This window comes from Macrosteles quadrilineatus, unplaced genomic scaffold, assembly GCF_028750875.1.
Source record: "Macrosteles quadrilineatus isolate MER2022 unplaced genomic scaffold, UCM_ALF_1.0 Scaffold_1__1_contigs__length_201487025, whole genome shotgun sequence".
Lineage (NCBI taxonomy): Eukaryota > Metazoa > Arthropoda > Insecta > Hemiptera > Cicadellidae > Macrosteles > Macrosteles quadrilineatus.
Window position 1 is genome coordinate 98,729,953 of NW_026542594.1, and position 27,193 is coordinate 98,757,145.

Consider the following 27,193-nt stretch of genomic DNA (forward strand, 5'->3'; position numbering starts at 1 on the left):
GTCCTGGTAAAAGAGAACCAACAACGCAAACTAGAGGTCTCTATCTCAGTTCAGTACAAAATGGGAGCCAATTGAAATTCTCATAAGTTCCCAAACCCAAAATGGGGGATTTTGGGGGAAACTCAAAAATTTTAAATGATAAGCCCCATCGAGTGACCCCTCATTTTGAAGGTCATAATAAAATAAAACTAACAACGCAAACAATAGGTCTCTATCTTAACACAGTAAAATATGGCAGCCAATTGAATATAAAATTGCAAGTTATTTCCGATTTCTAAAGATTTCAATCAGCTTCCATTTTTTACTGGATTGAGATAGAAACCTCTAGTTTGCGTTGTTAGTTTTCTTTTACCAGGACCTTCAAAATGAGGGGTCACTTGATGGGGCTTATCATTTAAAAACTTTTGAGTTTCCCCCAAAATCCCCCATTTTGGGTTTAGTAAGCAAAAGGGTATTAGGCTTAAAAAGTACTTCATAACATGCCAAAAAGGTGTGTAGAGTTTAGTTTTCCTAGTGTGAGCCGCTACAAAATTTACAGGGGGTCTCCAGACTTGGAAATCTGCAAGTTAAATTCAACTTCTGAGAATTTCAATTGGCTGCCATTTTTTACTAGATTGAGATAAGGACCTCTAGTTTGCGTTTTTGGTTTTCTTTTACCAGGACCTTCAAAATGAGGGGTTACTTGATAGGTCTTTGTATTTGAAATTTTTTAGTTTCCCCCAAAATCCCCCATTTTGGGGATGTACACCAAGTGACGGTTATGCCCAAAAAGTACTTCATAACATGCCATAAAGGTGTGCCGAGTTTAGTTTTTCTAGTATGGGCCGTTAAAAAAATAACAGGGGGTCTCCACACTTTTTACTAACCCTGTATATAAATGTTTTAAGTAAATAAGCGATTTTCGGTACTAGGGCTGGACAAATTTAATTACAACTATAGCTGCCATTTCGACCCTGGACAGATAGCTTTCAGCCTCCAATTAACGTCTGTAAAACTACTAAAACATCGTAGTGTGGTGAAAAATATTTGCCAATCATACTCAATTGACTCGGAACACTGCTGTTTCTGATTTAATTAAGGGTATTATTAAAAAGTAAAAGTACTCGTGCAGTAATCAATTAAACAGGGTAACGAATTGAAGGATAGATACAACTAGACTATAAGGACGCAAAATACGCGTATAGGTACAACTAGTCGTAGGTACAACTAGTCGTAGGTACAACTAGTCGTAGGTACAACTAGTCGTAGGTACAACTAGTCGTAGGTACAAAACTAGTCGTAGGTACAACTAGTCGTAGGTACAACTAGTCGTAGGTACAAAACTAGTCGTAGGTACAACTAGTCGTAGGGACCATTACCCTACGACTACGTAGGGTAGTCGTAGGGACAACTGGTCGCGTCCGTACAAGCTAGGTGATACTACTTGTCGGTGGGATACACGTCTAGTTGTACCTACGTCTACTTGTACCTACATCTAGTTGTACCTCCTAAAAATCTGCAGGTACAACTAGTCGGGTGTGCCACCGTCTACTTGTACCTACGTCTAGTTGTACCTACGACTAGTTGTCCCTAGGTCTATGAGGTACAAGTAGACGTAGGTACAAGTAGACGGCGGGACAACGAGACGCGGTCCCAGCCGGGCTGTAGCCGGGAGGAGGGTGGAGTTTGGGAAAAGACCGGACTGCAAACATTTAAGCTGCCTCCCGGGGTTGTCTGTTGTCTCCCCTTGTTATGTACTCTTGAGCGCCTTTATATTGGTCGCGAGGACAGTTGATGCAACCCGCATAATGTTTTTGAACTAGTTACTAGTAGCGATAGGCCAAGTGTCAGCTTAGATGTCACGAGCTGTACTTAAGAGATTTTATCTAATTTTGTAGGCAGCAAATTTAATTAGGTACGAACAAAATATATTATTATAACAGATACGTACCCTTGATTTTGGGTGATATATAGCAAAAACAACATGTGGCGTAGAGGAATTTATCAAATTTTCAACTATAACAGATGATATCTTCAAGACTATTTATATAAGTTATCGAAGTGGTTTTTATCTCATTTTATAGCATATATATAATAGTGAACAAAACATGTTATATACAAAATGGCGTAAATGTGTCCTTTTGTGTGATATTAGGCCATTTTCAATCCCTCTAAAGAAAACCAAGATGGTGTCGTATTTCAAGATGGCGGACCTGAAAATCGGGAACCCCCCCATAAATTGTCCGTATTTAGGGTATGGAAGAAACGTGCAAAAAAGGTCTGTAGCTTTAATCCATCAGGTCACGCATTTCGGTAAACCACCACGCTATGTAAATTGGTATTGGTGAAGAATTAAGGAAGATTTGGTATGCCGACAAAAAAGAGCACTTTAGAAATTACTAGCTGTAACCCGCGGGCTTTGCCCCGTTTAACTTCTTAATTTTCAAGATGATCTCGTTCGCATGGCTCAATCACGTCCTGGTTGAAGTTCGTTCGCTACGCTCACTCACCTTTAGGTTGGAGCTCGTTCGCTACGCTCACTCACCTTTAGGTTGGAGCTCGTTCGCTACGCTCACTCACCTTTAGGTTGGAGCTCGTTCGCTGCGTTCACTTGCCTTCAGGTTAGCTCGTTCGCTACGCTAACTCGCCTCCACGTCTCCAGGTTGAAGTTCGTTCGCTACGCTCACTCACCTTTTGGTTGCAAATTAGCTGTTGTCATAAATGTAAAAGAAATAATAGTGCTGCACCCTTTTGGTAATCCTTGTAACTTTAATGCTATTGAACATCATAGAACAGAACCAACTTGTTTAATTGAAACAGCTGTTAAGATTCATTAATTCCATTTCTCATAAGGTTAACATGGGAAACTCCAGAGCCACTGGGGCGGAGCCGATTGGACGGATCATGAAATTGATGGTGTATAAACCTATTCCATGAAATTCTACACGTATGTACCAAGTTTCGTGGCAATCGGTTCAGCGGTGTCTGAGTTTATCACTTCCAAACGAATACATATATATACAAACATCCTCTTTTATACTTATAGATAATATAATATATAGATATTTAAAATATTTAACAAATTTGACAACATTTGATGAATGAAATTTAACGTTCCGTTTTGAAAATGACTACCTTAGTAGTCGAAACTAGTCAACGGAAGTTCGACTGAGGAATTGTGGACGTCAAGATACGTAACCTGTTAGCCTATAACTTATTACCAATTCTGGAAGGCTTCAACATGAATAAAATAATGTTATGATGGACTGTTCCAACATTTGTAATTGTAATTTACTTTTTTACTATCAGTTCAACGGTTATACACCTGTTACGTACGGTACTTGGTACTTACTTACTTACTGCCGTGGCTCCACATATCTCAGTTGATTCTTCACCTCGTATACCAGCCTCTTCCACTTCCACCCTTCTCTGTCTTCTACCAAGTTGACATTTACACCCATTGTCCTGATGTCGTTCAATAATTGGTCTGTCTATCTCAATTACGGCCTTCCCAATGGACGTTTACTTCCAGGTGTGGCTCTCCAAACTTCATACAGTCTTGTTCCTTTCTCTCTTTTTAGCACATGCCCTACCCAACTTAACCTTCTTCCTTTAACTATTGCAACAATATCTGGGTCGGTGTATAGTGATCTTAGCTCTCTATTTTTCCTTATTCTCCACATTTCTCCCTCCTGCACTGGTCCAAATATTTTTCTTAGGACTTTATTTTCAAACACCATGAGTCGGTTTTTATTTTTCTTGGACAATACCCATGTTTCACTACCATATAACAGAATAGGTTGAATTATTGTCTTATATAGCTGTATTTTGGTTCTGTGAGATAATACTTTAGATGAGGATGAGACCAACTTCTAACAGGCTTCCCAACACTTGGAGGGCCCTATTACACTTGGTCACCAGGCGACACCAGTTACTGTACGGGCAGCCAGCCTCACAACACCAGAAGTCACCAGGAGGTGCGCTCAACGTATCGGGAAGTGTGCAGGGAACGCATTCCACCTATCATAAAAAAAATTAAAAAAATTTAGACCAACCCCCTCAACTCCAGTGTCTACATACATTCAGCGCTGTCACCTCGTTGAAGGGCCAAGTGCTCTGTTATCCGCGTTAAAAAAATGTCCAGTGAACAAATATTAGTGAATAAACGGGAAAGAGAAGCAGGGAAAGGGAAAAGGGAAGACGACTCAGTGAAAGGAAGCCAGTCTAGTGTAAAATGTAGTGGTGAAAAAGATTCCAAGAAAGGGAAAAACCTAGTCTCCTCCTTTTCCTCATCAAAAGAGCAAGACGTAGCATTTCTTCATACTTTTCCGACATTACGTCCACTCACTACACTAGCATTAAACAATCTGAACTTGCAGAACACAAAAATACAGTGGTGACGACACCACGGTGACTGTGTGTAATATGTGCCATTTGATTCAGTACCCAGCGACAAATCGTGGTCACCAGTGGTTACTCATCTGGTCACGGGGCAGAGTCACCAGTCAGTCACCAAAGGCTGGTGACGCAACCGGTGACCCTAGTATAATAGGCGCCGTAAGAACCAGTGCCCACCAGCATGTCAGGTCACCAGTGATGTCTCCTGGTGACCAAGTGTAATAGAGCCCTTATTGGCATTTGATAACTTAAGTACCGGTATATCTTCATCTTCCGAGTTTCTACTATTTACAGTTACTCCTAAATATTTGTTAGCAAGAGTTGTCTTGATGCTTTCCCGTAGTGCGGGGTAGGAAACGCCTCATAGGTTGGCGTGAACTTATGAGGTAGGCGAAAGGCAGGCAACTCGAGCCCAGTCCTCCAAGGGCTTATGGGGGTTGGGCGTTGGGCCAACATCTAGTGCGGCCTTGCAACAACCTGCCCCGGAAAACATACCAGTTACGAAACGTGGTTAACAACAAGCCTCATTGTCCCAAATTAACATGTCAATCCGAGAAGAGAGGAAGTCCCAACTTCGATCTGTCGTCCACTGCCTTGCTTGTCAGAAAGTTTTGTAGGCCACTTTGAAACCGTTCTACCCATTTATAAACGTTTGAACGATTCCAACAAATGCCTCCACATAATTTTAACACTCCTTTGTGGATTTCACTACCTTTCTCAACAAAAAATCTGTTGACTACAAGTTGTTCTTCCACTGAGCAATTCTCCAGCGGACTCGCCACTATTAACTGAGTAAATTTGAGGTTATGTTTACAAAATATGATTGAACAGAGCTAATCAAATAATATTGTTGTTACAAAATTGCCAACTTCGTCCTGAAAGTTTTGTACTGATTCAATAAACTGTTTTTGAGCAATAATTAATTAATCACGTGCTTGAAATATGGTGTTCCCGAGTTGGACTTTGCCTCACACATGAAACTTGAGTGTGCACTAGAAAATGCCACTTTCGGTACTAGTAATGAAATATACTATTTCCCCATCAGGGCTTGTGAAATCCATCAAGGTCACCATCCACCTCAGGGTATTTCTAAATTAAACTACCAGGAGTACCAGGTTGCAGCACATGTCATTATTTTAGCGTTTAGTAGCTTTTGTTGAGTTACTCTCACTTACAAGATAGTTGTAAGTGGAAGCTTTGCCATGTAAGTCTTGTCTCAGATATAGTGGAGTTCAAATGCTTAAAACAATGTTTGAGGACTGGGAAAACACAAATCACAAGTAAAATGTACACCAGATGATTTATTTTAACAAGATCCTAATATCTAAAACACACAATTCTATTATACAAATCCATTTGATTAACTTAAACCAGAAGTTGAATACAGAAGTAAAGATCAAAATGTGAATTTTACATAGAAAATATTTGTTTAAATAACAGTTTTGTATAAAAGTTTTGTCCTAAATTTAACTGCTATGCAAATACTTTTAATATATTATATGTACATTATGAGACATCATTTTTACACTCTTAGAATATTACGTCAATTTCATCACTCGGTTATACTTTCAAAATATAGTTCTGGACTGTACAAAAATATTACTTCAGAGAAATTCAAACTATTAACAGTAATTTGATATTATACAAGTATTAAAATAACAAATCAAATATACATTTTTCAATACACTTTGAAAATCTTAAAAATAGTGCTATACAACTTTTTTTGTAAATAAATGTGAGATTTTTGTTATAAAAAGAATTTTTAGTTGTTTTTAGAGTAAGCCAATATACAAATTATCTTTGATTTTATTTCTTGTAAAGTGATCATGAAATTTAGGATGGTCTTCGACTAAAACTGCTTTTAGCTCTAAGGCCATGGGACCTCTTCATTGTAATTCTCACAAGACAAAAATAGAGGGATCTGATACAATTCAAATAATTATATTACAAATTACAGTCTACATTTGTAAAACATTTTAGATTAACGATATAACAGAACTGTAAGTAGATTGATTACAAACCAATGAACATAGATTTTAACCAAAAATGTTTAACAATGTTATCAATTATCATCCTTAAGAAATCATAACAAAAATTAATCCACTAACCACAATGTTGTACCAGAATTGTTTTTTAAATACTAAAGGTACATTTACTTATTGTAGATAAATCATGTATTGATATGAAATGGCACACAACTGAAAAACATTTATACTGCTATACAAATAATTAAAAATTAGTAATAAACATTGCCTTTCGTGCAAAAATGTGTTAAAAAAACATGTCTACTTAATCTGTCAACTTAAAATGGGGTTAAACTTATACAAATTTAGGTAAGGTTATATAAATTAAGCAACGTTAAATTCAAATATACAAATAAAATTGAATAAACTTCTTTTCATTGCTTCCTCACTTTAAAGAATTAAAGATTAGTTTATGTAATTAAAGTAAGTATCACAGTAGCATGGAGATTGGAGAATAAATTAAGCATTGTAGTAAAAAATCCAATTAGATATAAAAGATCCTAGCTGTGTTTCTCTTGTCCTAAACCCTTTTTATCTTCCTGTATATTTGACTAAAACAGCATATTGGTCATCAAAAAGTAACCATTACCCTAAGCTATATCCAGTATAAACTTTTATCTTCCTTTGAAAACCTTCTTTTAAGGATTTATAGGGGAAATATTTAAGGGAAGGTAAGTTTAAACTGAGGAAAGCCAATTTAATTGGAATATGTCACTGTACAGTGTACAGGTGCTGAAAATAGGAATGTTTAGGATAAACAGCGGCCTTTAGGGTTTTATAAATTAGATAATAAATAAATGCCAAATGGACATCTAAAGTTCAACATAGAATCATATAAGCCGTAAAACATGTAAATAATATTAATTTGTAATTAAAAAACTAACAGCGAGGAATTTTATGAACGGGATTTATTTGATGCAATACAATATAAAATATAAAATAAAATAGCTATCACATACACAAGTTCTCTCAGAAGTCATATTTCTTCTTATCACGATTTTAAAAAGAACTGCCTTGTCTCTTCTTTGTACAACTAATACTCTAAGAGTCAATATTGTAATCTAGTAATAATTTACCTTATGTTACATTTGTACAAACTATTTACACACAGTAACCCTGTCAATATTTTTACAAACTGCCTGTCCTAAACCAAATGTTCATGAACCGACACAGTTGTTCGACAGAACCTGATACTTACTGATCTACAAATATTTATATAAGGCAATGTTTCCAATTCGGAAAATCTAAATAAATTAAAATGTCATTAACTTTGGTGTATAAAATTCAATACAAAATCAGGTGTTCTACTTTGAAAATGCATGGTTTGAATTAAGTCATTGGTTTTGATATTCATTCAATGAATAATTACTTACGAATAAGTCAACACATATTATACTTACAAAACCAAGGTGCTTCGGTAGGAAATTTCAATCAAGATTTATTTATTGGTGAGATCAAACTGACAAACCTTACCCAAAATATAGTTACACTTGCTACTTATTGTCCACCAACTTGTCTCTCAAACCTTTCACTTTCTGCACAAAATACGCTTCCAAGGACTCAGCACATTTGAAGAATGGCGATTCTTTTGGGTTGTAATACCGGCAGTTGTCAAATATCTTGGTCATATCACCAATAAATTCACTTAATTTCTTGTACTGTCTTTCAGTTATCCTCAGCTCAATGGTTTGCAGGTCTGAAAAAATAAGAATTAAAATGGGCTTGAGAATAATCTTATAAGAGGTGCTATGTCTCTTTCTCAAACAAACTACTCTAATTTTTGTGCTAAGCATTTACTCCATTTTGTAAAGAAGTTTGATAAACATTGATTTTATTTTAATAAAAAGGTAGTCAGTTATAAATAAAGGACATGTGCCAAAATTATGGGAAAATACATTTTTGATCTACAGACGGGATACTTTTAATTTGGGAGGTTCTCCAAAGGATTTGTTCTTACTAGGGGTGGGCGAATACTCAACTTTTTGAGTAATTACTTGACTTTTTCCAAATACTCGACCCCGAGTCGAGTAGTAAAAACAACTCGAAAATTTGAGTTGAGCAGTTATAAAAAGTGCCACTTAATGATTTTTATACGCCCGTATTTAATAAATGATATTTGTTTTTGTATTGATGTCTTATTTAATCCCCATTGCTACAAAAAAACAACTATCTAACATGATATGTAGGCTAGTCCAGCGTAAACTAATAATAAATAGTACATACAAAGGCGGTTCACAAGCTTGGGACTTCATAGTCCGCGACCAGACGATAGTCCCGGACTATATAAGCGACGACAAAAAAAATGGGTTCACGAGACAGAGCGTAATGATATGAAAGCGGGGCTTATTTTTGGCCAAGCGCAAATCAAAGCAGAGCCTAATGGCAGGGCATTTTTGTTGAGAGGTTGGTAACAAAAGCCTGGTAACACATGTTAAGCCACATTTTGATCGTGGCAAAATTCTGATTATCTCCCGCGGTTGTGTAGACATTATCATCGCCTCCCGCAGAAACGAAAACGTTATCGTCGTCATGTGCGATCGTAGTAAAATCATGATTATCTCTCACGGCCGTTTAGACATTATCATTGTCTCCCACAATTTCGGAAACGTCATCGTCATTACACCATATCGTGGCAATATTGGTGTTTTAAGTGAGACGTGTTTTAAGTGTATTTCAAGTGTTTTTATTGATAAGATTCCAGCAATCCGGTATTTTCACTAATCTGGCAGTATCACGGTCCTATATCTGCCGGATTACTGAGAGTCTACTGTAATAATTTTACTGCATTAATATTTTTTGGTAATTAAAGAAACAAGTGCTCACCCATAGGTTCCTTGATTACTTTGTAATAATCTGGTGCTTCGGTTGGATCAACAGGCTCCATGAATGGCCAGGCACTTTTGTGGGTCTGGAATACAAATTTGTGTTATTGACAGTGGAGTTTCATAACTGATTAAACTACATTACAGTATATTAATCATACTGAATTTTCCTTATTTTACATCAAGTTTTAAAGATCAATTTCAATAATCCGCCTATAGGCGGAATGAGATACAACAATGAGAACAATGTTTTTCTATAATGTTTTTTACATAATTTTATTTAAAAAAAAACTCATTAATTTTTGTTTTTCAGCTCAAACAATTCCACTTACAGGATATAGGTTACTTTTATTTAATAGCTAGCGTTACCCAGCGTGCGTTAACAACTATTATTTTAAATGGTAATCTGTTGTTAACAATAAATAATAGAAAATATACCATGAACAAAAAGAGAATATTTTATTTTACTTAAATGGTAGGTGATAAACAATGTTTTTGGTTTTTTCATTAGGTGTATAAATATATAAGTTTTAGGCGTACCATCACGTGAGCATGCAACATACAGATGTCCGTGTGAAAAGCATACATTTTCTAAATTCAAACCGGAGATAGTCAGGTTCCCTTACTGTTAGGCACTGTAAGCAGGTGCCCTTGTGCCTTGTAGTGATTGAGAAAGCAAAACACAAAGGACATTTTAGTTCAAAGGGTAATTGGAATGATATCATCAATATTCTTGGGATTAAGACTATTTTTCCTTTGAACTTACCACTGATTGTTTGTTTGTTCGATTAAATTTCATGACATTTTTTTTATTGTCAGTCTGGTTCCGTTGCACAGCTTGGGTGGATATAACACAGTTTTGCGTTAGCATTACAACAATGTATTAGAGTTCCTTCTTTTAATGACTTTAAATGTGGTGGCATTCTTGGTGGCTCTGTTGAGTTAAGAAATTCGATGGGATGGTTGACAACCTTCTCCTCATCCATTACTGTGTCAATTGATCTATATTCTACTAACTCTCCTGACAATTACAATTGAATTTGTTCATTTAGCTTGTTAACATTACCATTTTAGGGGGCAAAATTGCACGTTCGCAAAGCCACTCTGGATCTTTGAAATATGTTGATAAGTCTGGTAATGCATTTTTCTACAACAGATTGAATATTTGGTTACAGTTTTGAAGAAAACCAATCCCTTTTGTGGTTTGGTCTATTTCAATTTTGCTATTCCCAAAGTCCAATAGCTGTTTTTAAAATGTTTCTGCAACTGTATCTTTCAGTAAATGTGCAGGCATGTTTGTTGAAAGAGTAATTTTTCAATGTAGAACCATAAGATGGTTTTACGATACGTCCAGAGTGCACGCCGATTCAGATTCAGATTCAGATTTTCGGCAACAGGAATAGCACTTGCATTCAAATGGAAGTGACCGTAGTGGCTGCTGGTTTTATTATTTTTTTTTATTCTTACTTTTAGGGTTACCACTAAAGGGTCTTCAGGATGTTTTGTTTGTTTATGTAGGTTACACCAGTTTCTTACAATACGTACAATTGTACAGTTTGATGTCCAATTTTAATAATACGTTTCAGTGGTTCCCACTCAACGCAATATAGAAAGAAGCATTTCCTGCTTCCACTGTGGCCAACAACAAAATATCTGACTCAGATTAACCAAGCGCCAAAAATCTGGATCTGAATCTGGACGTACCGTTAGGCATGTGTTATGCTTAGAAGAGGTTTAAAGTACACGAAAATATGTCACTAAAGGTAGACTAACATGTTAAGTTTAGTCAAACAATTGTTGAATTCAATCCGGATATCCGTAACCGAACCGAGCCAAAATTTGATATCCGATACTATCCGTTAAATTTATTCATTTATTCATGTAAATTGTCACAAATTACACCATATACAGAGGAGTTTCCTCAATGATAGATAACATGTCAAAAATATGATACAAAAATGTTAAAAACTAAATTAAAATGTAACTTAAACATAATGAGAAAACAAACTCTCCACATGAACCATTTACAAACCACTATTACTATATAAAATGAAATACTCTACTGAATAAAACATATGGCTCTTTAAATAGTTAACAAGTTTTCTTTTAAATGGTTTGGCAGAAGATTCATTGTGAATATGAGAAGGTAGTTTATTAAATAATCGGCTGCCTGTATAGAATGGTGTCTTTTCAAAAGCTGCTGTTCGATGTATCGGCATAGATAGATTACAATTACGTGTAGGATAGTTATGTGTAGATTTTAAAAGAGTGAATTTGTGAAAATTTTCTTTAACAAATAGAAGGGTATGTAGAATGAAAATGCAAGGTAAAGGCTGAATATCTAGTTTCCTGAAAATTGGTTTGGCTGATGCAATATGGGGGGAATTTGTCATAGCACGGACAATGCTTTTCTGAATCTTAAATATTGCCGGAGAAGACTGTGAGTTGCCCCAAAATATCACTCCATATGTTAAGTTTGAATAGATATATGCATAGCAAACCATTTTCAAAATGTTTATCTCCTGGATTTTTGATAAGTTTAGAAATAGAAAATGACCTTTATGGAGAATTTTTGTTAAAAAATTGACATGCTCATCCCACTTCAAGGAAGGATCAACGTGTAACCCTAAGAATTTATAACTATCTGCTGTCTGCAATAAGGGTTTGACATAAGAGTCATCAGAGTATTTTGAATTGGAGTAGTTGGAATGAAAATTAATAGCAAAAGTTTTATTTTTATTTAAAAGAAGGCCATTAGCTTTAAACCAAGAATTCATAGCAGATAAGTCATTTTCTAGCATTTTAAATAAATTTACCCAGATGGGGTGTTTACATAAAAGAGTAGTATCATCTGCATATGTTATTAATTTGGAGTTATGAACTGCATTTGGTAGATCATTAGCAAAGACTAAGTAAAGGAATGGCCCCAGAATTGATCCTTGAGGGACACCAGCTTTAACAATGGAATAATTACTTTGAACAATATTATTTATTTTGTTTCCTATTATCCAGATAGGACTGAACCCATAGGAGTGCATTACCACTCACCCCATAGTAATTCAATTTTTTCATGAGCAAGTCATGGTCAACACAGTCGAAGGCCTTCGACAGATCACAGAACACTTCGACTGTGTACTGCGATCTATCAACAGCCTCCGAAATGCCCGAAACAAACTCATAAATTGCCTTAGTTGTATTTCTACCCTTCCTGAAACCAAACTGGTTTTCACAAAATATGTGATTGCTCTCAAAAAAATTAGATAATCGGTTTAAAGCTACCTTCTCAAATACTTTAGAGAAAGTAGGGAGGATGGAGATAGGCCGATAATTGTCCAAAACTGAAGAATCCCCTTTTTTTAAAACAGGGTTAATAACACTATATTTAAGTATATCTAGGAATTTATGATGGACAAAACATCTGTTAATAAGAATTGATAAAGGATAACAGAGTTTATCAGAACAAGCTTTGACTAAAAAAGATGGAATGCCATCCCAGCCAGCCGATTTTGAAGACTTAAGACTTTTTATGACATTAAAAATTTCAGATTAAATATCCGACATTTCCGGATAGACTGTATATAATGACGTTTGAGACTGAGGTCAAAATGTTTAAAAGGTTACTTAAATCATCATTAGTTTCCCACAACGTAATAATTTCAACACCACTGGTTCCTATCATCTACGTTACAGCGGTCGATGAGTCATCGTCTATTAATGACACAAAACTAAAACATTCATATTGTCATTGTCGCCGTGGAAAATAACCGAATCAACAAATAAATACAGCAATGACAATCGATATACGAAGGTGAACATCGATGGTTGACCTATCGAAGCTCATCCCATCCCTATTCAATACGTACATCTGTCTCCAGCTACCAGCTGACCGGGCTATATTTTAGCGTGTGACATGCAGTCAGTTGTTTTCATTAGTGATAGATAGTGCAATCTGTTGGGATGGATAGTCAACGGAAACACTCAGCTTGAAGTCGACAACATGTCTACAGTATTTATTCCCTAACAGTAGGGCCTACCCAAATTATCTCAATTAAAGTCATTGTTATGACATTTATTTACATTTGTTTAGCATACAATGAAAACAAAAACAAGTAGGCTAGGCCTAGGCCTATTTTAAAACATTTGTATTTTTAATACAGTTTAGTATTTGAAAGAGTTGTAAGTTAGGTATGTAGGCTACTAAGCATACTTTACAATAGACCTAAGCCAAATCAATGACTTAATTTGTGGTCTAGGGACATAAAAACATATAAAAACACTTTCCAGGTAAATAAATGTAATGCACCGTACAGTAAAGTAATTTTGATCTGATCAAAAACATTGGTTTAATGTTACGATATATAAAAATGACGTTAACCTAGCTATTAATTTATTAAATAACAGTGATCTATCCGAATCCGAAAATATCCGATTCCGAACCTATTACTATCCGATCCGATCCATAACCATCCAATCCGAACTCAAATTTCACTATCCGCACACCTCTAAAAATAATGGTAATCGATATTTTGTAATCAATCTTTGATCATGTGAAAAATATTAAAATATTGATTTGAAATTCGCTGATTAACACTGTAACTTAAAACCCTCTGAGGCAGAGCCCTTTTGACGGATCTGCATATTTAATATTGGAGCATTTATTTGTATACATGGGGATCTTCTCTTTCACAATTTTCTCTATCAGGACTTTTTTTTTCTCCAGAGGAGAACATTGGGAATAAAAATTTTGAATTCCTGATATGTCTACCTCCCTTTTTTTTTACGTTATATTTCCTGTTCTCCAAATTCTCCTTGATTACCCAATCTTCTCTTCGGTACGATACCCAAAATTTAGTGTTTTCTTGGTAATCCTTAACCTGGGTCACTCTATGTCTTTTATTGAATTGTTGTTCCTGTTCCTCTATTCTTCCATTTGTCTAAGTCTATATCGATTGTGATTTGGAGTGGCTGGGTGTAGAACTGATTTATTCATTGGTTGATTTGTTCTCAAAATCCATCTCATTAATAGCTTTTATGGGCTGTAACCACACTCCTTTGGCGGCCATTATTTTCCTCAAGTTTCACGGACTTTGATGTTTGAAACACACAACAAAGCGAATGCTCTGTTATTGTGAATCGGCAGTTTTCGAGAACCTTTTCATCAACTTTAGCGACCAGTTCCATCGGTCACAATGCTCGAGCGTCCGCTCTTCGCTTCGTTATGACTCACGAGCGTCAGTTCGGGCATTTTAAAACTGAATGCACCATTGGTCATTTCACTGAACTTTCATTCATTACGTTGTTTCCGTAAACTTCACACACTTGGAGATAAATGTCTATCGGTTTCAAGAAGGATGGGCCGGTTGTCGGTTTAACCGGATTTTAGCAAAAAACCGAAATCGAGGATTGACTAAAAAGTCAGTTTCGATTTATCGGTTATTGTGTAATCATTTTGCCACGAGCGTAGCTATTTGGTTAGGAGAACATAAAGGTTTATCAGATGTTTGTTTACGACCTTCATAGTTTATCACTATGTTAATGAAGCAATAAAAAAACCATTAGCAGTCAAAGTCAAAGTCAAAATAAACTTTATTCGTATGAATACATAGCAGCATCAGAATAGAGTCACATATAACTAAAAATCCCATACTTCCATGCTATATAACTAAAATACAATATATTTGAAACTATATATAAAACCCAGGCAACCAGTAGTGGAGCCCTCACTTAAGGAAACTCCGAAAAAGAATAGAGAGCTTTATTAACAAGATATTCTTTCAGAAATTTTTTAAATTTATTGTAATTTTGCTCATTTCTAATTAAATTTGGCAACTGAGTAAAAAATTTGGTGCCCATATATTTAGTTTTGTTTTTATAAAAATGCAGATTATGTTTATCAAAAATAATTTTATTTTGGGTATCATAATGATGCTTGGATTCAAAAAATATATCACTTTCATGTTCTTTGACATACTTTATTGTTTCTAAGACATAAAGACTGTAAACTGTCAAAATTTTAAGATCTTTAAATAAGTTTGCAAAGTTCTTTAACCTTTGTTTGGTAAATAAGTAATAAATAAATGTCCAGGGTTTACAATGATGAATACATATAAACCTTTTATTAGTCAAATTGTACAAATAAGTAGGGTTATAAATTTAGACAAAACTCTTAATCTCAGGGTTCTAGGAATGTGCCGGCTTAAAGTAGGCTTATGTGATGTTGGATAGGCATAAGCCTAATGTTCATCACAAGTTATGTACAGTTCAATTTACACTTTTGAAAAGAAGAAAGTTCAAATTTTGAATTTAGTAAAATTATAATTTAGGTAAAAGTTCAAAACGGCAAAAGCCAATACAAATTTTGGAATGTGAGTATTTAGCAAAGTACAAGTTCAGTTTGATCTCACCCAAAAGTTTATAGTAGTCTTCTCCACAAATATATTTCTTGAGGTAAAAATGATATGTATAAAATAATTGAGAAAAATCTTGATATTTTAAATACTGTAAAGTTAAATCACCAATTAAAATTTTTAAATCATCTTCCTGTCTTGCTTCTTCATTACTTATTCTCAATTGAAAAAAATCTTGATTCTTGATGTTCAATTTCATACATCTGTTTCAACAATTAGTTCACTGGTTTCTTGATGTCACTATTCACTGTTACTTTTATGATTGGTTGATATTATATGAAGAGTATTTTAATTACATTTTTGAAAGTGAAAGAGAAGAATAATCTATATACAGGGTGTATACTATTTTATTAAAGTGAAATTCCAGGTTTTTTCCAGATTTTTCGAAGTTTTTCCAGGTTCCCGCGTATTTGTTTCGTTCCACTTAAACTATAATCAATTTAAGACTTGCAACTTAAGTATACAATATAAACTTACATCAAATTTGTTTCAAAGTCCAGTGAGCTAGTGTTGAAAAAGTAATAATCCTTATTATAGTAATCATTTTCATTATCATCATTACTTAAGGCCACGGAAACATCTTCTCTCTCGATAGCAGCAAAATCCTGAATATTATCTTCATTTTTTATGAACACATTATCAACAGCGGCAAAATCCTGAATATTTCCTGCGGTTGTGTGGTCGCTTCCCACAGTGACGTAAACGTCATCACAGTCTTACGTTATCATAGAAAAATCCTGGATATCTCCCGCGGTATGTATACATTATCGCCGTCTCTCGCGATCACGGAGACGTAATCATCGTCATCCATGATCCAGGCAAAATCACGAAAATCTTCCGCGGCCGTGTGGACATCATCATTGACTCCTACGGTCACGTAAACGTCATCGTCATCGACCGCGATCACGGCAAAATAACGAAAATGTTCCGCGGCCGTGTAGACACGATCATTGACTCCCGCGGTCACGTAAACGTCATCGTCATCGACCGCGATAACGGCAAAATAACGAAAATGTTCCGCGGCCGTGTAGACACCATCATTGACTCCTACGGTCACGGCAAAATAACGAAAATGTTCCGAGGCCGTGTAGACACCATCATTGACTCCTACGGTCACGTAAACGTCATCGTCATCGACCGCGATCACGGCAAAAATAACGAAAATGTTCCGCGGCCGTGTAGACACGATCATTGACTCCCGCGGTCACGTAAACGTCATCGTCATCGACCGCGATCACGGCAAAATAACGAAAATGTTCCGCGGCCGTGTAGACACCATCATTGACTCCTACGGTCACGGCAAAATAACGAAAATGTTCCGAGGCCGTGTAGACACCATCATTGACTCCTACGATCACGTAAACGTCATCGTCATCGACCGCGATCACGGTAAAATAACGAAAATGTTCCGCGGCCGTGTAGACACCATCATTGACTCCTACGGTGACGGCAAAATAACGAAAATGTTCCGAGACCGTGTATACACCATCATTGACTCCTACGGTCACGTAAACGTCATCGTCATCGACCGCGATCACGGCAAAATAACGAAAATGTTCAGAGGCCGTGTAGACACCATCATTGACTCCCGCGGTCACGGAAACGTCATCGTCATCGACCGCGATCACGGCAAAATAACGAAAATGTTCCGAGGCCGTGTAGACACCATCATTGACTCATCGTTGATCTCGCGGTCACGAAAACGTCATCGTCATTTCCCGCGGTCCCGGAAACATCATCGTCGTCGGCCGCATTCACGGCAAAATCATGAGCATATCACGCGGCCATGTAGAAATCATCATCGTCGTCTTTCGCGGTCACGGCAAATCACGAAAATCGTCCGCGGCTGTGTAGACATCATCATTGCCTCTCGCAGATATGGAAACGTCATTGCCGTCGTCCGCGATCTCGGCAAAATCATAAACATCTGCGGCCGTGTAGACATAATCATCGTCGTCTCCCGCGGTCACGGAAACGTCATCGTCGTCGTCCGCAATCTCGGCAAAATCATGAATATTTCCCGCGGCAGTGTATACATCATCGTTGATACCGCGGTCACGTTAACTTCATCGTCGTCTCCCGCGGTCACGGAAACGTCATCGTCGTCTCCCGCGGTCACGGAAACGTCATCGTCGTCGGCCGCAATCACGGCAAAATCATGAGCATATCACGCGGCCATGTAGAAATCATCATCGCCGTCTTTCGCGGTCACGGCAAATCACGAAAATCTTCCGCGGCTGTGTAGACATCATCATTGCCTCTCGCAGATATGGAAACGTCATCGCCGTCGTCCGCGATCTCGGCAAAATCATAAAAATCTGCGGCCGTGTAGACGTAATCATCGTCGTATACCGCGGTCACGTAAACGTCATCGTCGTCTCCCGCGGTCACGGAAACGTCATCGTCGTCGGCCGCAATCACGGCAAAATCATGAGCATATCACGCGGCCATGTAGAAATCATCATCGCCGTCTTTCGCGGTCACGGCAAATCACGAAAATCTTCCGCGGCTGTGTAGACATCATCATTGCCTCTCGCAGATATGGAAACGTCATCGCCGTCGTCCGCGATCTCGGCAAAATCATAAAAATCTGCGGCCGTGTAGACGTAATCATCGTCGTATACCGCGGTCACGTAAACGTCATCGTCGTCTCCCGCGGTCACGGAAACGTCATCGTAGTCTCCCGCGGTCACGGAAACGTCATCGTCGTCTCCCGCGGTCACGGAAACCTCATCGTCGTCTCCCGCGGTCACGGAAACGTCATCGTCGTCGGCCGCTATCGCGGCAAAATCATGGACATTTCCCGCGGACGTGTAGATGTCATTGTTGTATCCCGCGATCACTGAAACGTCATCGTCGTCGCCCGCAATCGCGGCAAGACGTATTTTACGACTACAATCTTCTACCGGGGCTAAAATAAAAATCCCGGAATCGGTCCAAAAATCCCGGCTTTTTCCCGGTTTTTTCCAGGTCCCTTCAAATTCAAGGTTATTTCCCGGTTCTCCCGGTTGGTATACACCCTGATATATATAATACGCTAAGCCGATTTTTGTGAACAGAACTCTTCCCTCATTTTTGGACCGATTTTGATGATAAAAATGTCATAAGAATTGCCCTGATCTGTAGTTTTGCAAAGTGTTTTTCGTTTTTTGATATCTTTATTAGTTTGGGCAGGATCTTCCATCAAAGTTGGATTTTCTCCCATAATCTCCCATAAGATTAACATGGGGGAATCTAAAAATTTAATTGGAAACTTTGTCTCCACTAATTTGAGAGAACGGCTGGGCGTAGAAACTTGGTAGGGGTGTCAAAAGAAAGGTCTTTGTCTGTAGATGGGCTATCAAAAGAAAAACGAAGTAAATTCCCTTAGGGCTCTGCCCCAGAAGCCTTTAAAGATCCCTCTACAGATTTGTTTACATTTTGGCCATGTGGATAATACTTTTTAATGAAACAGCTGTTAATTTGTAAATTGTATTTTAAACAAGACACATTAATTGGGAGTTACTGAATTGTCCAAAAGAAGCATTTGCAATGTTATTTTATGATTTTAAAATTAATTTTTTTCTGTATCATGTTATGTTTTGCAATATATACCATGACGAAATCAGTGGAAAATCCTTTTATCACAGTAACTCTTAAAATTATTTCTTATTGACCTTATATCTATTTTACGGGTTGGTGACTGCCCTTTTCACCATTTTTGTCTTTATTTTTATCATATTGTTCTAGACAGATCATCATAGGTTCATGAGATTATTGTCATATATGTTTTCAATCATTGGAAAAATATTAAATTGTGTAATACAATACAAAATAATAGCCTACAAGTGCAGAAGGGCACGGTGCCTATTTGAACCGTGTCCATATTTTGTTAAATTAATAGTAGTTTACAGCAACTGGATAAAACATTTTACAATATTTATGTAGAAATATTTGCATGATAAATAAAGTCATTAAGCTGGAAAACTGCAATATACTGAAGACTTTTCAGAGAAGTTACTTCGATGTGTTCATTCAGCTTAGTGAAAACATAATATAGATATGTACCTATACAAATAAGAACTTGAATTCTTAGAGAGCCTTTGAATGTTATTAGACTAACAAAAAGGGTTGTGCATGTTTACTAGCGCTACTCTGCAACAAAAACCATTTAATTTATCTCCAAAATATATATTCTTAATGTGCACTGATCAGCAGCAAAAAAATCTATGTAACTTACCCATATGTTATTGAAAATAACACAACATTTTGGCTGTAAATATGGCCCAATGAGTAAATAATATTTAAGCAGCTACTGTCATGACAGAAAGGTTATATTCCTTTTAAACTAGATCACATCATCCTTTATAAGATACGTTGATTACAATGCATGTAAACGTCAATATTTACGTAACAGCAAATTTACAGTATTTTTGCTTTTTGGAAATGTCCCATTGCTATGTCATTTGCATTATTTGTTGTCAATGAAGCCGCATATAAATGAGGAGGCCCCTAACAGTTTAAGAATAAAAACCAACTTCACTTCAAGTATATTCCACTACACCTCACATTCCGTAGAGAGATTATATTGACAACTTTATGTAATTGATATGGCTGAGACAACTAACTGACATCCCCCATGTCAAGGAATTCCAGCTTTAACAGTAACCCCACAACAAATTTCTCAAAACTGTGATAGAGGGTTATTCATTAGCACAGAAGTACGATATGAACTGACGCGACGTGACGAAGGAAAAATCAAACTTACACTGTAATGGATATCTCCCTTTGAAGTTAGAACGTGTCTTCCCAACAAACAGATATTTTTTTCAAATAAAATCATAGATTAATCTGCATTACACTGATGAAATCACGGAAGTGTTTAACTACAAAAGATCCACCAATACGATTTTAATACTATTTAAAGTTTAATCCAAACGATGAGATACCAGATAATATACTAATAACTCCGATGACGTACAGTATGGGAGATACTTTATTCATTGAATGATCAACCATTTTTGGTAGTTTTTACACTTATTAATCATTAAACAATGCTAAATGCTCAAAATATGTACAATTTCACTCAATTTATCGCAGTTAGATGAATTAGCGTAATCCTTGAAAATAACCGTCGATTTCGACGGGTTTCACCTAGTTTTGTAAAATAATTCAAACTGTATAAATAACTTCCAGTGATTATAAATTTAGCTTATTAAATAAATGACAGTGTTTGATGAGAATGTGAAATATGGAAATTTACAATAGGTGGAACCTTTTGCCCTTCTACTGTATGTAAACACATGTGATAATTTAGAGGTATTAATTTAGCTAATAGTAGGCCTAGGTATTTGGATACATAACACATGGTTTATTAACATTCAACTTATATACAAATTCAAAAGTAAACAATGAGGATAAGTTTGGAACATCTCAAGTTTTCGACACTCTCTGTGCTTTTTAAACCTAACATGATTCGTATTGCTTTTTTTGTTTTATCAGAATTTTGTCCAAATTATATATTGAGGTAGCTCCATATATACAAATTCTGTATGCCAGATGAGAGTGTATTAGAATAATATATTGTATATATATTGTATATAGCAGTCCCAAACCAAGGCCACACTAAAAAAACAGGCCGTAATGCTCGTCAAGCATGACGTCACGATAGAAGACGGCAATGACGTTAGTATTTATTTTCCAGGGAAAGATTAAAACAAGCAGCTGATCACAAACGGCAAACATTACGTCATTGCCGTCTTCTATCGTGACGTCATGCTTGACGAGCATTACGGCCTGTTTTTTTTAGTGTGGCCTTGCCCAAACCCACTATTGTTTTATCATGACAATAATCATTTTGTTGGGGGCAGCAAGTACTTCCGAGAACTTGTTAAGTTAATAGTTGAAGCTCATAAAAGTGTTATTACTTAGATTGTTAATCTCTTTTATTCTAATTGGCCCTCCTAAATAATCAGGTATAGGCCTTATAAAATAAAAAAAGCCTTTATATTATTAAAATAAAGGTATTTTGATTCTTTGGTAGAGCAGTAAAATATACTAAGACAATTTAATTGAGCTTAAGATAAACTTATTATTGATATGATTTGATGTTAAACTTTGAAACTGAAACGACAATAATCTACACAATATTAAGTGCTAACCCAATTATATTTTCATATTGAATTTCCTTTATTTTCAGAAAAATCTGGGTTTTAATAATTGTAACCATCTAAAGATAAACATATAATTCATTTTGAAACTGATAAGAAATATGATAGGCTAGTTCGAGAAAGTGTTGAGGGGGTATTTGGGCTAATGTGTCACACTCATTAAGTTAAAGGTTAAATTGTAAATTTTGACTGTAAAGTCGAATTAATATTATTTTATAAGTTAGTGAGTAAAATATATACCCATTTCTTTATATCATGGGTTTCTAAATATTGTAAACAGTTTATTCTACTAATAAATTATTTACACATTAAACGACCATTTAAATCAATAAATTTTAAAATAATTTATATGACTATGACTTTATGTGTTGTAAATTATCTACTTCTTTCAATTGCTATATAATAGCCCTTACCTAAGAAATTGCAAATTCCATTTTTTAACGTTTGTACTACCTTTACATGAGTAGAGAGAAAATTTGTATCTAAATAATTTTTGAATTAAAGAAAAAACCGAAAAACCAAAAACTGATAAAAAAACCCCCGAACCGATAAAATCAGCAACCGACCAATCACTAGTTTTTAAGTTTTCAGTGTTTTTGTTGTGTTTTATATGTTTTCAATGTCAAAGACAGATCTAGCCAAATCGGTTAGATGACTTGATCGATGTTTTTGTTTCACCTGATGGTGGACTGTTATAGATGTCTGAAACAACAGTAGTGTACCTAAAAAAAAAATGGATCACTTGACGAAGCCAAGTAACCATTTAGATACAGAACTATGTTTACTAAAATGGCACAGTTTACTTGAGGTTATAAGCACAACTATTCATTCATTGTTACATTACTTATTATGTGGCAGCAATAGAAAATGACCAAGGAAGATGGAATGGAGGGCAGCAGCATTCTTTACATAAGAAATTAAGCGGATAAGTTAGCTACAATTTTGTCTATGTGATGAATGGAGTCGATGGCCACAGTTTTCTCTGTCTGAGAATTGAAGTGGATGACCTCAACATTTGTTGTGTAAATAAAGGCATAGAGTGTTTGCAGGACAAATTTTGCCAACAAGCATTCATTAAAGACCAAATTGAATTGTAGTTGTTCATAGTCAGTCAGAGTCTTCCAGAAAAAAGTAATTTGATTAGTGTTGACACCATGGAGGCATGGTTCAAATATTTATACTTGAATGAACTAGACAACTTGTTAGCCACTTTTGTCATTATTTAACAGAAGGTTTGTTGTAGGTTCTACTCCACATCTTTTATCATCACACTAATTACAAAGAGTTGTTTGACAGTAGCACAGGTACACTTTAAACATACTTGTATTTGTTTGATGAGTTTTTTCAAGGCCTCAAAGTCCTTGGTGTTGAGATTCTTCATGTTGGCAAAGTTGATAGACGAGTTGCGCTGACAGTTGGGACACACATACTCATCAATGTTGTCAGCTTCTGACTGTAGTATGCCAACGCAGCGGCCATGGAACCAGTCCTGGCAACGGTCGCAACAGATGTAGAACCTGTAATTGAAAACACCTTGGTTTAGCAATCTATCTAATCACTGTATGGCAGATTATGTGTAGGGGCCTGCAGTACAGAAAATTTAAGGTCAGTAAGGTTCGGTACGGTATAATACTTTGTACCTCAGTTCTCTGTACAAAATCTGCACATATGTGGTTACCAGTAATTTTGCCGTTTTTTTTCAGGATTGTGTTTAAACTATTTTAAAATTTAATACATTGACATTACTATGTAAATAGCTGATAGTATCTTACATTCATGGTTTTCTAATGACAATTAAAAAAATTTGGTTTCAAAATTAGGTCAGAGTTTTTGGGGATAAACATGTTTATAGCAACAATTTAATAAGATAATTGTAACTTTTTTCCAGACAACACATATAACTGGGGGTTTAATTTTAACCTTTAAAATCATATCAATGCACATTGCGTGCAGTACAAAGACAGTCGTAGTTGCCTGCTGTTCACATTAAAATGACGACAATGAAAGACTGCAGGTTATGATGAAGTAAAGGCAAAGAGGAAAAATACCTAACATCAAAACTTATAAAGTATATAAAAATACTAATTACAAATATTCCACAACTAGCTGTTTGCCCGTTCTACGTACGGGAATCTAGTAGTAAGTAGGGATGGTCAAGTCTCGAAATTTCGGGAAATTTTCGGAAAATTTTAAATCTCGTTACACGAGACGAGATTTCTTTTTGGCCGAGATTTTTATCGAGACAAGAATAAAAAAATAAAAAAAAAATAAAAAATTAAAAACGCCTGCAGAAAGTCAATGCAATACCCGCAATACAGGAGCGTGTTGTAGTTGCGTTTTCTTTGCGAAGGCGTTCTTATTTAATTAATTCTTCAAAAATGTAAATATTACTTTAATTATTTTAATAACATTTGAGAAGTTTTGTTAAGTGTTAGCAGTGTGAGGAATGTTTTATTACTATAAAAAAGTCAAAACAAGTAACTATTTTATAAAGATTAATATTTTATTTTATGATTTATTTTATTTTAGGATAAGTTGAACTCTATCCTAACTGATATCACTATGTTTCCTAATCGTAGGCATTTTTAATAATTTAGGTGTGATTAATAAAAAAATGTTATGCTGATGTTTTTTAATAAAAGATAGTAAATATCCTTGCCTATTATCATTATTTTTGTATTTAAACAGTCATCTAAAAATGTTACAAAATCAGGTAAAAATTCCGAACGTGCATTTCCCGTTGTGTATGAGAAGGGAAATCCCGTCTCGATCTCGTCTCAAAATTTTATGAGAAATAAAAAATCTCGTCTCGTCTCGTCTCGAACTAAAAATCCAATCTCGTCCATCCCTAGTAGTAAGTTAAAACCTTATATTCAGAACAGGAGTTGGTTTGCATATTTAGTGTGAATTTTTTCCAGATATGATGGCAAAACTATAACTGTTTAGGAATACATATAAACCTTCTCAAATACAATATCTGACCGTTTCAAAGCCAAAACAAATGCTTCGCAATTAAATGTCACCCGATCGTGTTAGTCCATATTTTATATCAAACGATGAAAGGAATTGCTTTACAGTATAGATCTATGAGGCATAGCTCTAAGGTAGGCCTGTAATTTAAAGTTACTTTTCACACTGGTTAAAAGTAGTTAAAACACTACCTAAACCTTACTACTGCACACTTTATTCGGGTTGAAATGTTTATTAACAATGGTGCTCTTGTCTTTTCCACGAAAAATTAGGACATTAATGTGTTACTAACAGACATACACACACAAACACAGAATTGAGTCCACACAACATTTTGGAGTACAGACAGAAAACGCTAAAAATTATACAGTAAGACATCAATTAAATTTAATAAGTAATAAGGTGCAGTGTTTATAAATAAATAGTAGGGGTCTGCGGTGCACCGAAAAAGTCGGTACGGTACGGTACAAGCTTAATTACCGTCATCGGTTCGGTACAGCTCGGTACAGCCTATTATAATAATAAATTACATTCAGTTTACTATCGTAGTCAACAGCAGTTGGTTCCGAGCACATAAAAGTCTTATCAGATGTTTGTTTACGATCTTCATAATTTATTACTAGCGTGATGATGCAATAAAAAACCCATTTGCAGTCCCAAATCCATTTACATTTTATCTTGACAATAATTGTTGTATTGAAGTACTTCCAAGAACTGTTGAGTTTTATCACGTTTATTTCTTTACGACTTTCCCCAATTGTGTTTTATCATAAAAATAATAGTTTTATGATGACTGTTAAATGTTATCTCTAACTTAATCAGTATTTTCGTGAATATTGAATTTGCCGCTGGCCATTGCCTACTGCCATAAAACTGTTTATGGCTACATATTAAACTTGTAACTAGGGATGGTCAAGTCTCGAAATTTCGGGAAATTTTCGGGAAATTTTAAATCTCGTTACACGAGACGAGATTTCTTTTTGGCCAAGATTTTTATTGAGACAAGAATAAAAAAAAAAAAAAAAAAAAAAAAAAAAAAAAAAAAAAAAATTCAAAAAGCCTGCAGAAAGTCAATGCAATACCCGCAATACAGGAGCGTGTTGTAGTTGCGTTTCCTTTGCGAAGGCGTTCTTATTTAATTAATTCTTTAAATGTAAATATTACTTTAATTATTTTAATAATATTACTTTAATAACATTTGAGAAGTTTTGTTAAATGTAAGCAGTGTGAGTAATGTTTATTACTATAAAAAGTCAAAACAAGTACCTAACTATTTTATAAAAATTAATATTGCTTTTATTTTATGATTTATTTTATTTTAGGATAAGTTGAACTCTATCCTAACTGATATCACTATGTTTCCTAATGTGATGCTGTCATCACTATATATAGATATATATTCGAATTTTAGTTGGAATTTATTTAGATTGGTTTTAATATAAATTATATTTTTCTAAAATTTTATTGTTTAAATAATTTTATTTAAAAGGATAGTTGGTCCAGTTATGATTATCAGTCGCCACGCGCTTACATACAGATATGAGCATCCTGTTGTTGTCCTCGAATAGACTAACCAATAGGAATCGTTTATTTCAAGGATTTACCAAATATGGCAATGTAGATTATGGCGAAACTAAGAGAGGGGATTTTTGCAACTCATAGGTTTTTAGCTGAAGAAGAGATCATTCTCTTCTACAGACTCCTGCTGGTAGCACTCACCTTCTCAGTTGTAAGTAGTCCCTCGGGTTACTGCTAAATCAGCCAAGTTCACTAATACTTGTTGTAATGTTTTAACTTATAAATTTATAGCTACCGACAAAACTTAGGACTTAATTACAAACCTTTCTCGAATATCAGTGAGCTCACTCAGCCATGATGCTGTTGGTTTATTTTAAAGTAACAATAATAAATTATGATAATTTAGTGTAACTATGTAACACTGTGAAAATATTTGGATTTATCCAAAAGTATGATAATACAGCTTGTGTTTAATAAAGAATAGTATTTATAATTGTTGTTCGTCTTTGCCCACCATCCTGGCGCACGACACTAATCGTAGGCATTTTTAATAAGTTAGGCGTGATTAATAAAAAAATGTTATGCTGATGTTTTTTAATAAAAGATTGTAAATATTCTTGCCTATTATCATTATATTTGTATTTAAACAGTCATCTAACAATGTTACAAAATCAGGTAAAAATTTTGAACGTGCATTTCCCGTTGTGTATGAGAAGGGAAATCCCGTCTCGATCTCGTCTCAAAATTTTATGAGAAATAAAAAATCTCGTCTCGTCTCGTCTCGAACTAAAAATCCAATCTCGTCCATCCCTACTTGTAACTAATCTACAATCTTATTTTATAAATTAAAATATTTGTTTTGGATATTTTATCTTTCTATTGACGACCATGGATATATACAAACTTTTGTCGTGATTTTAATTTCA

The 27,193-nt window shown here is 35.4% G+C and overlaps 1 protein-coding gene across 1 annotated transcript in view; it reads right to left on the reverse strand.

The window, feature by feature from the left end:
* Positions 1-5,662: 5,662 nt before the first annotated feature.
* The window catches only part of LOC128994296 (nucleosome-remodeling factor subunit NURF301), a 164,464-nt gene continuing 142,933 nt past the window's right edge, over positions 5,663-27,193 (reverse strand). The window contains exons 36-38 of the mRNA XM_054418767.1: positions 23,101-23,296; positions 9,225-9,309; positions 5,663-8,097 (exon numbers count right to left, since the gene is read on the reverse strand). Of these exons, the coding sequence (XP_054274742.1) occupies positions 7,895-8,097; positions 9,225-9,309; positions 23,101-23,296 (484 nt within the window). The 3' untranslated portion in view covers positions 5,663-7,894. The remainder of the gene's footprint in view (positions 8,098-9,224; positions 9,310-23,100; positions 23,297-27,193) is intronic.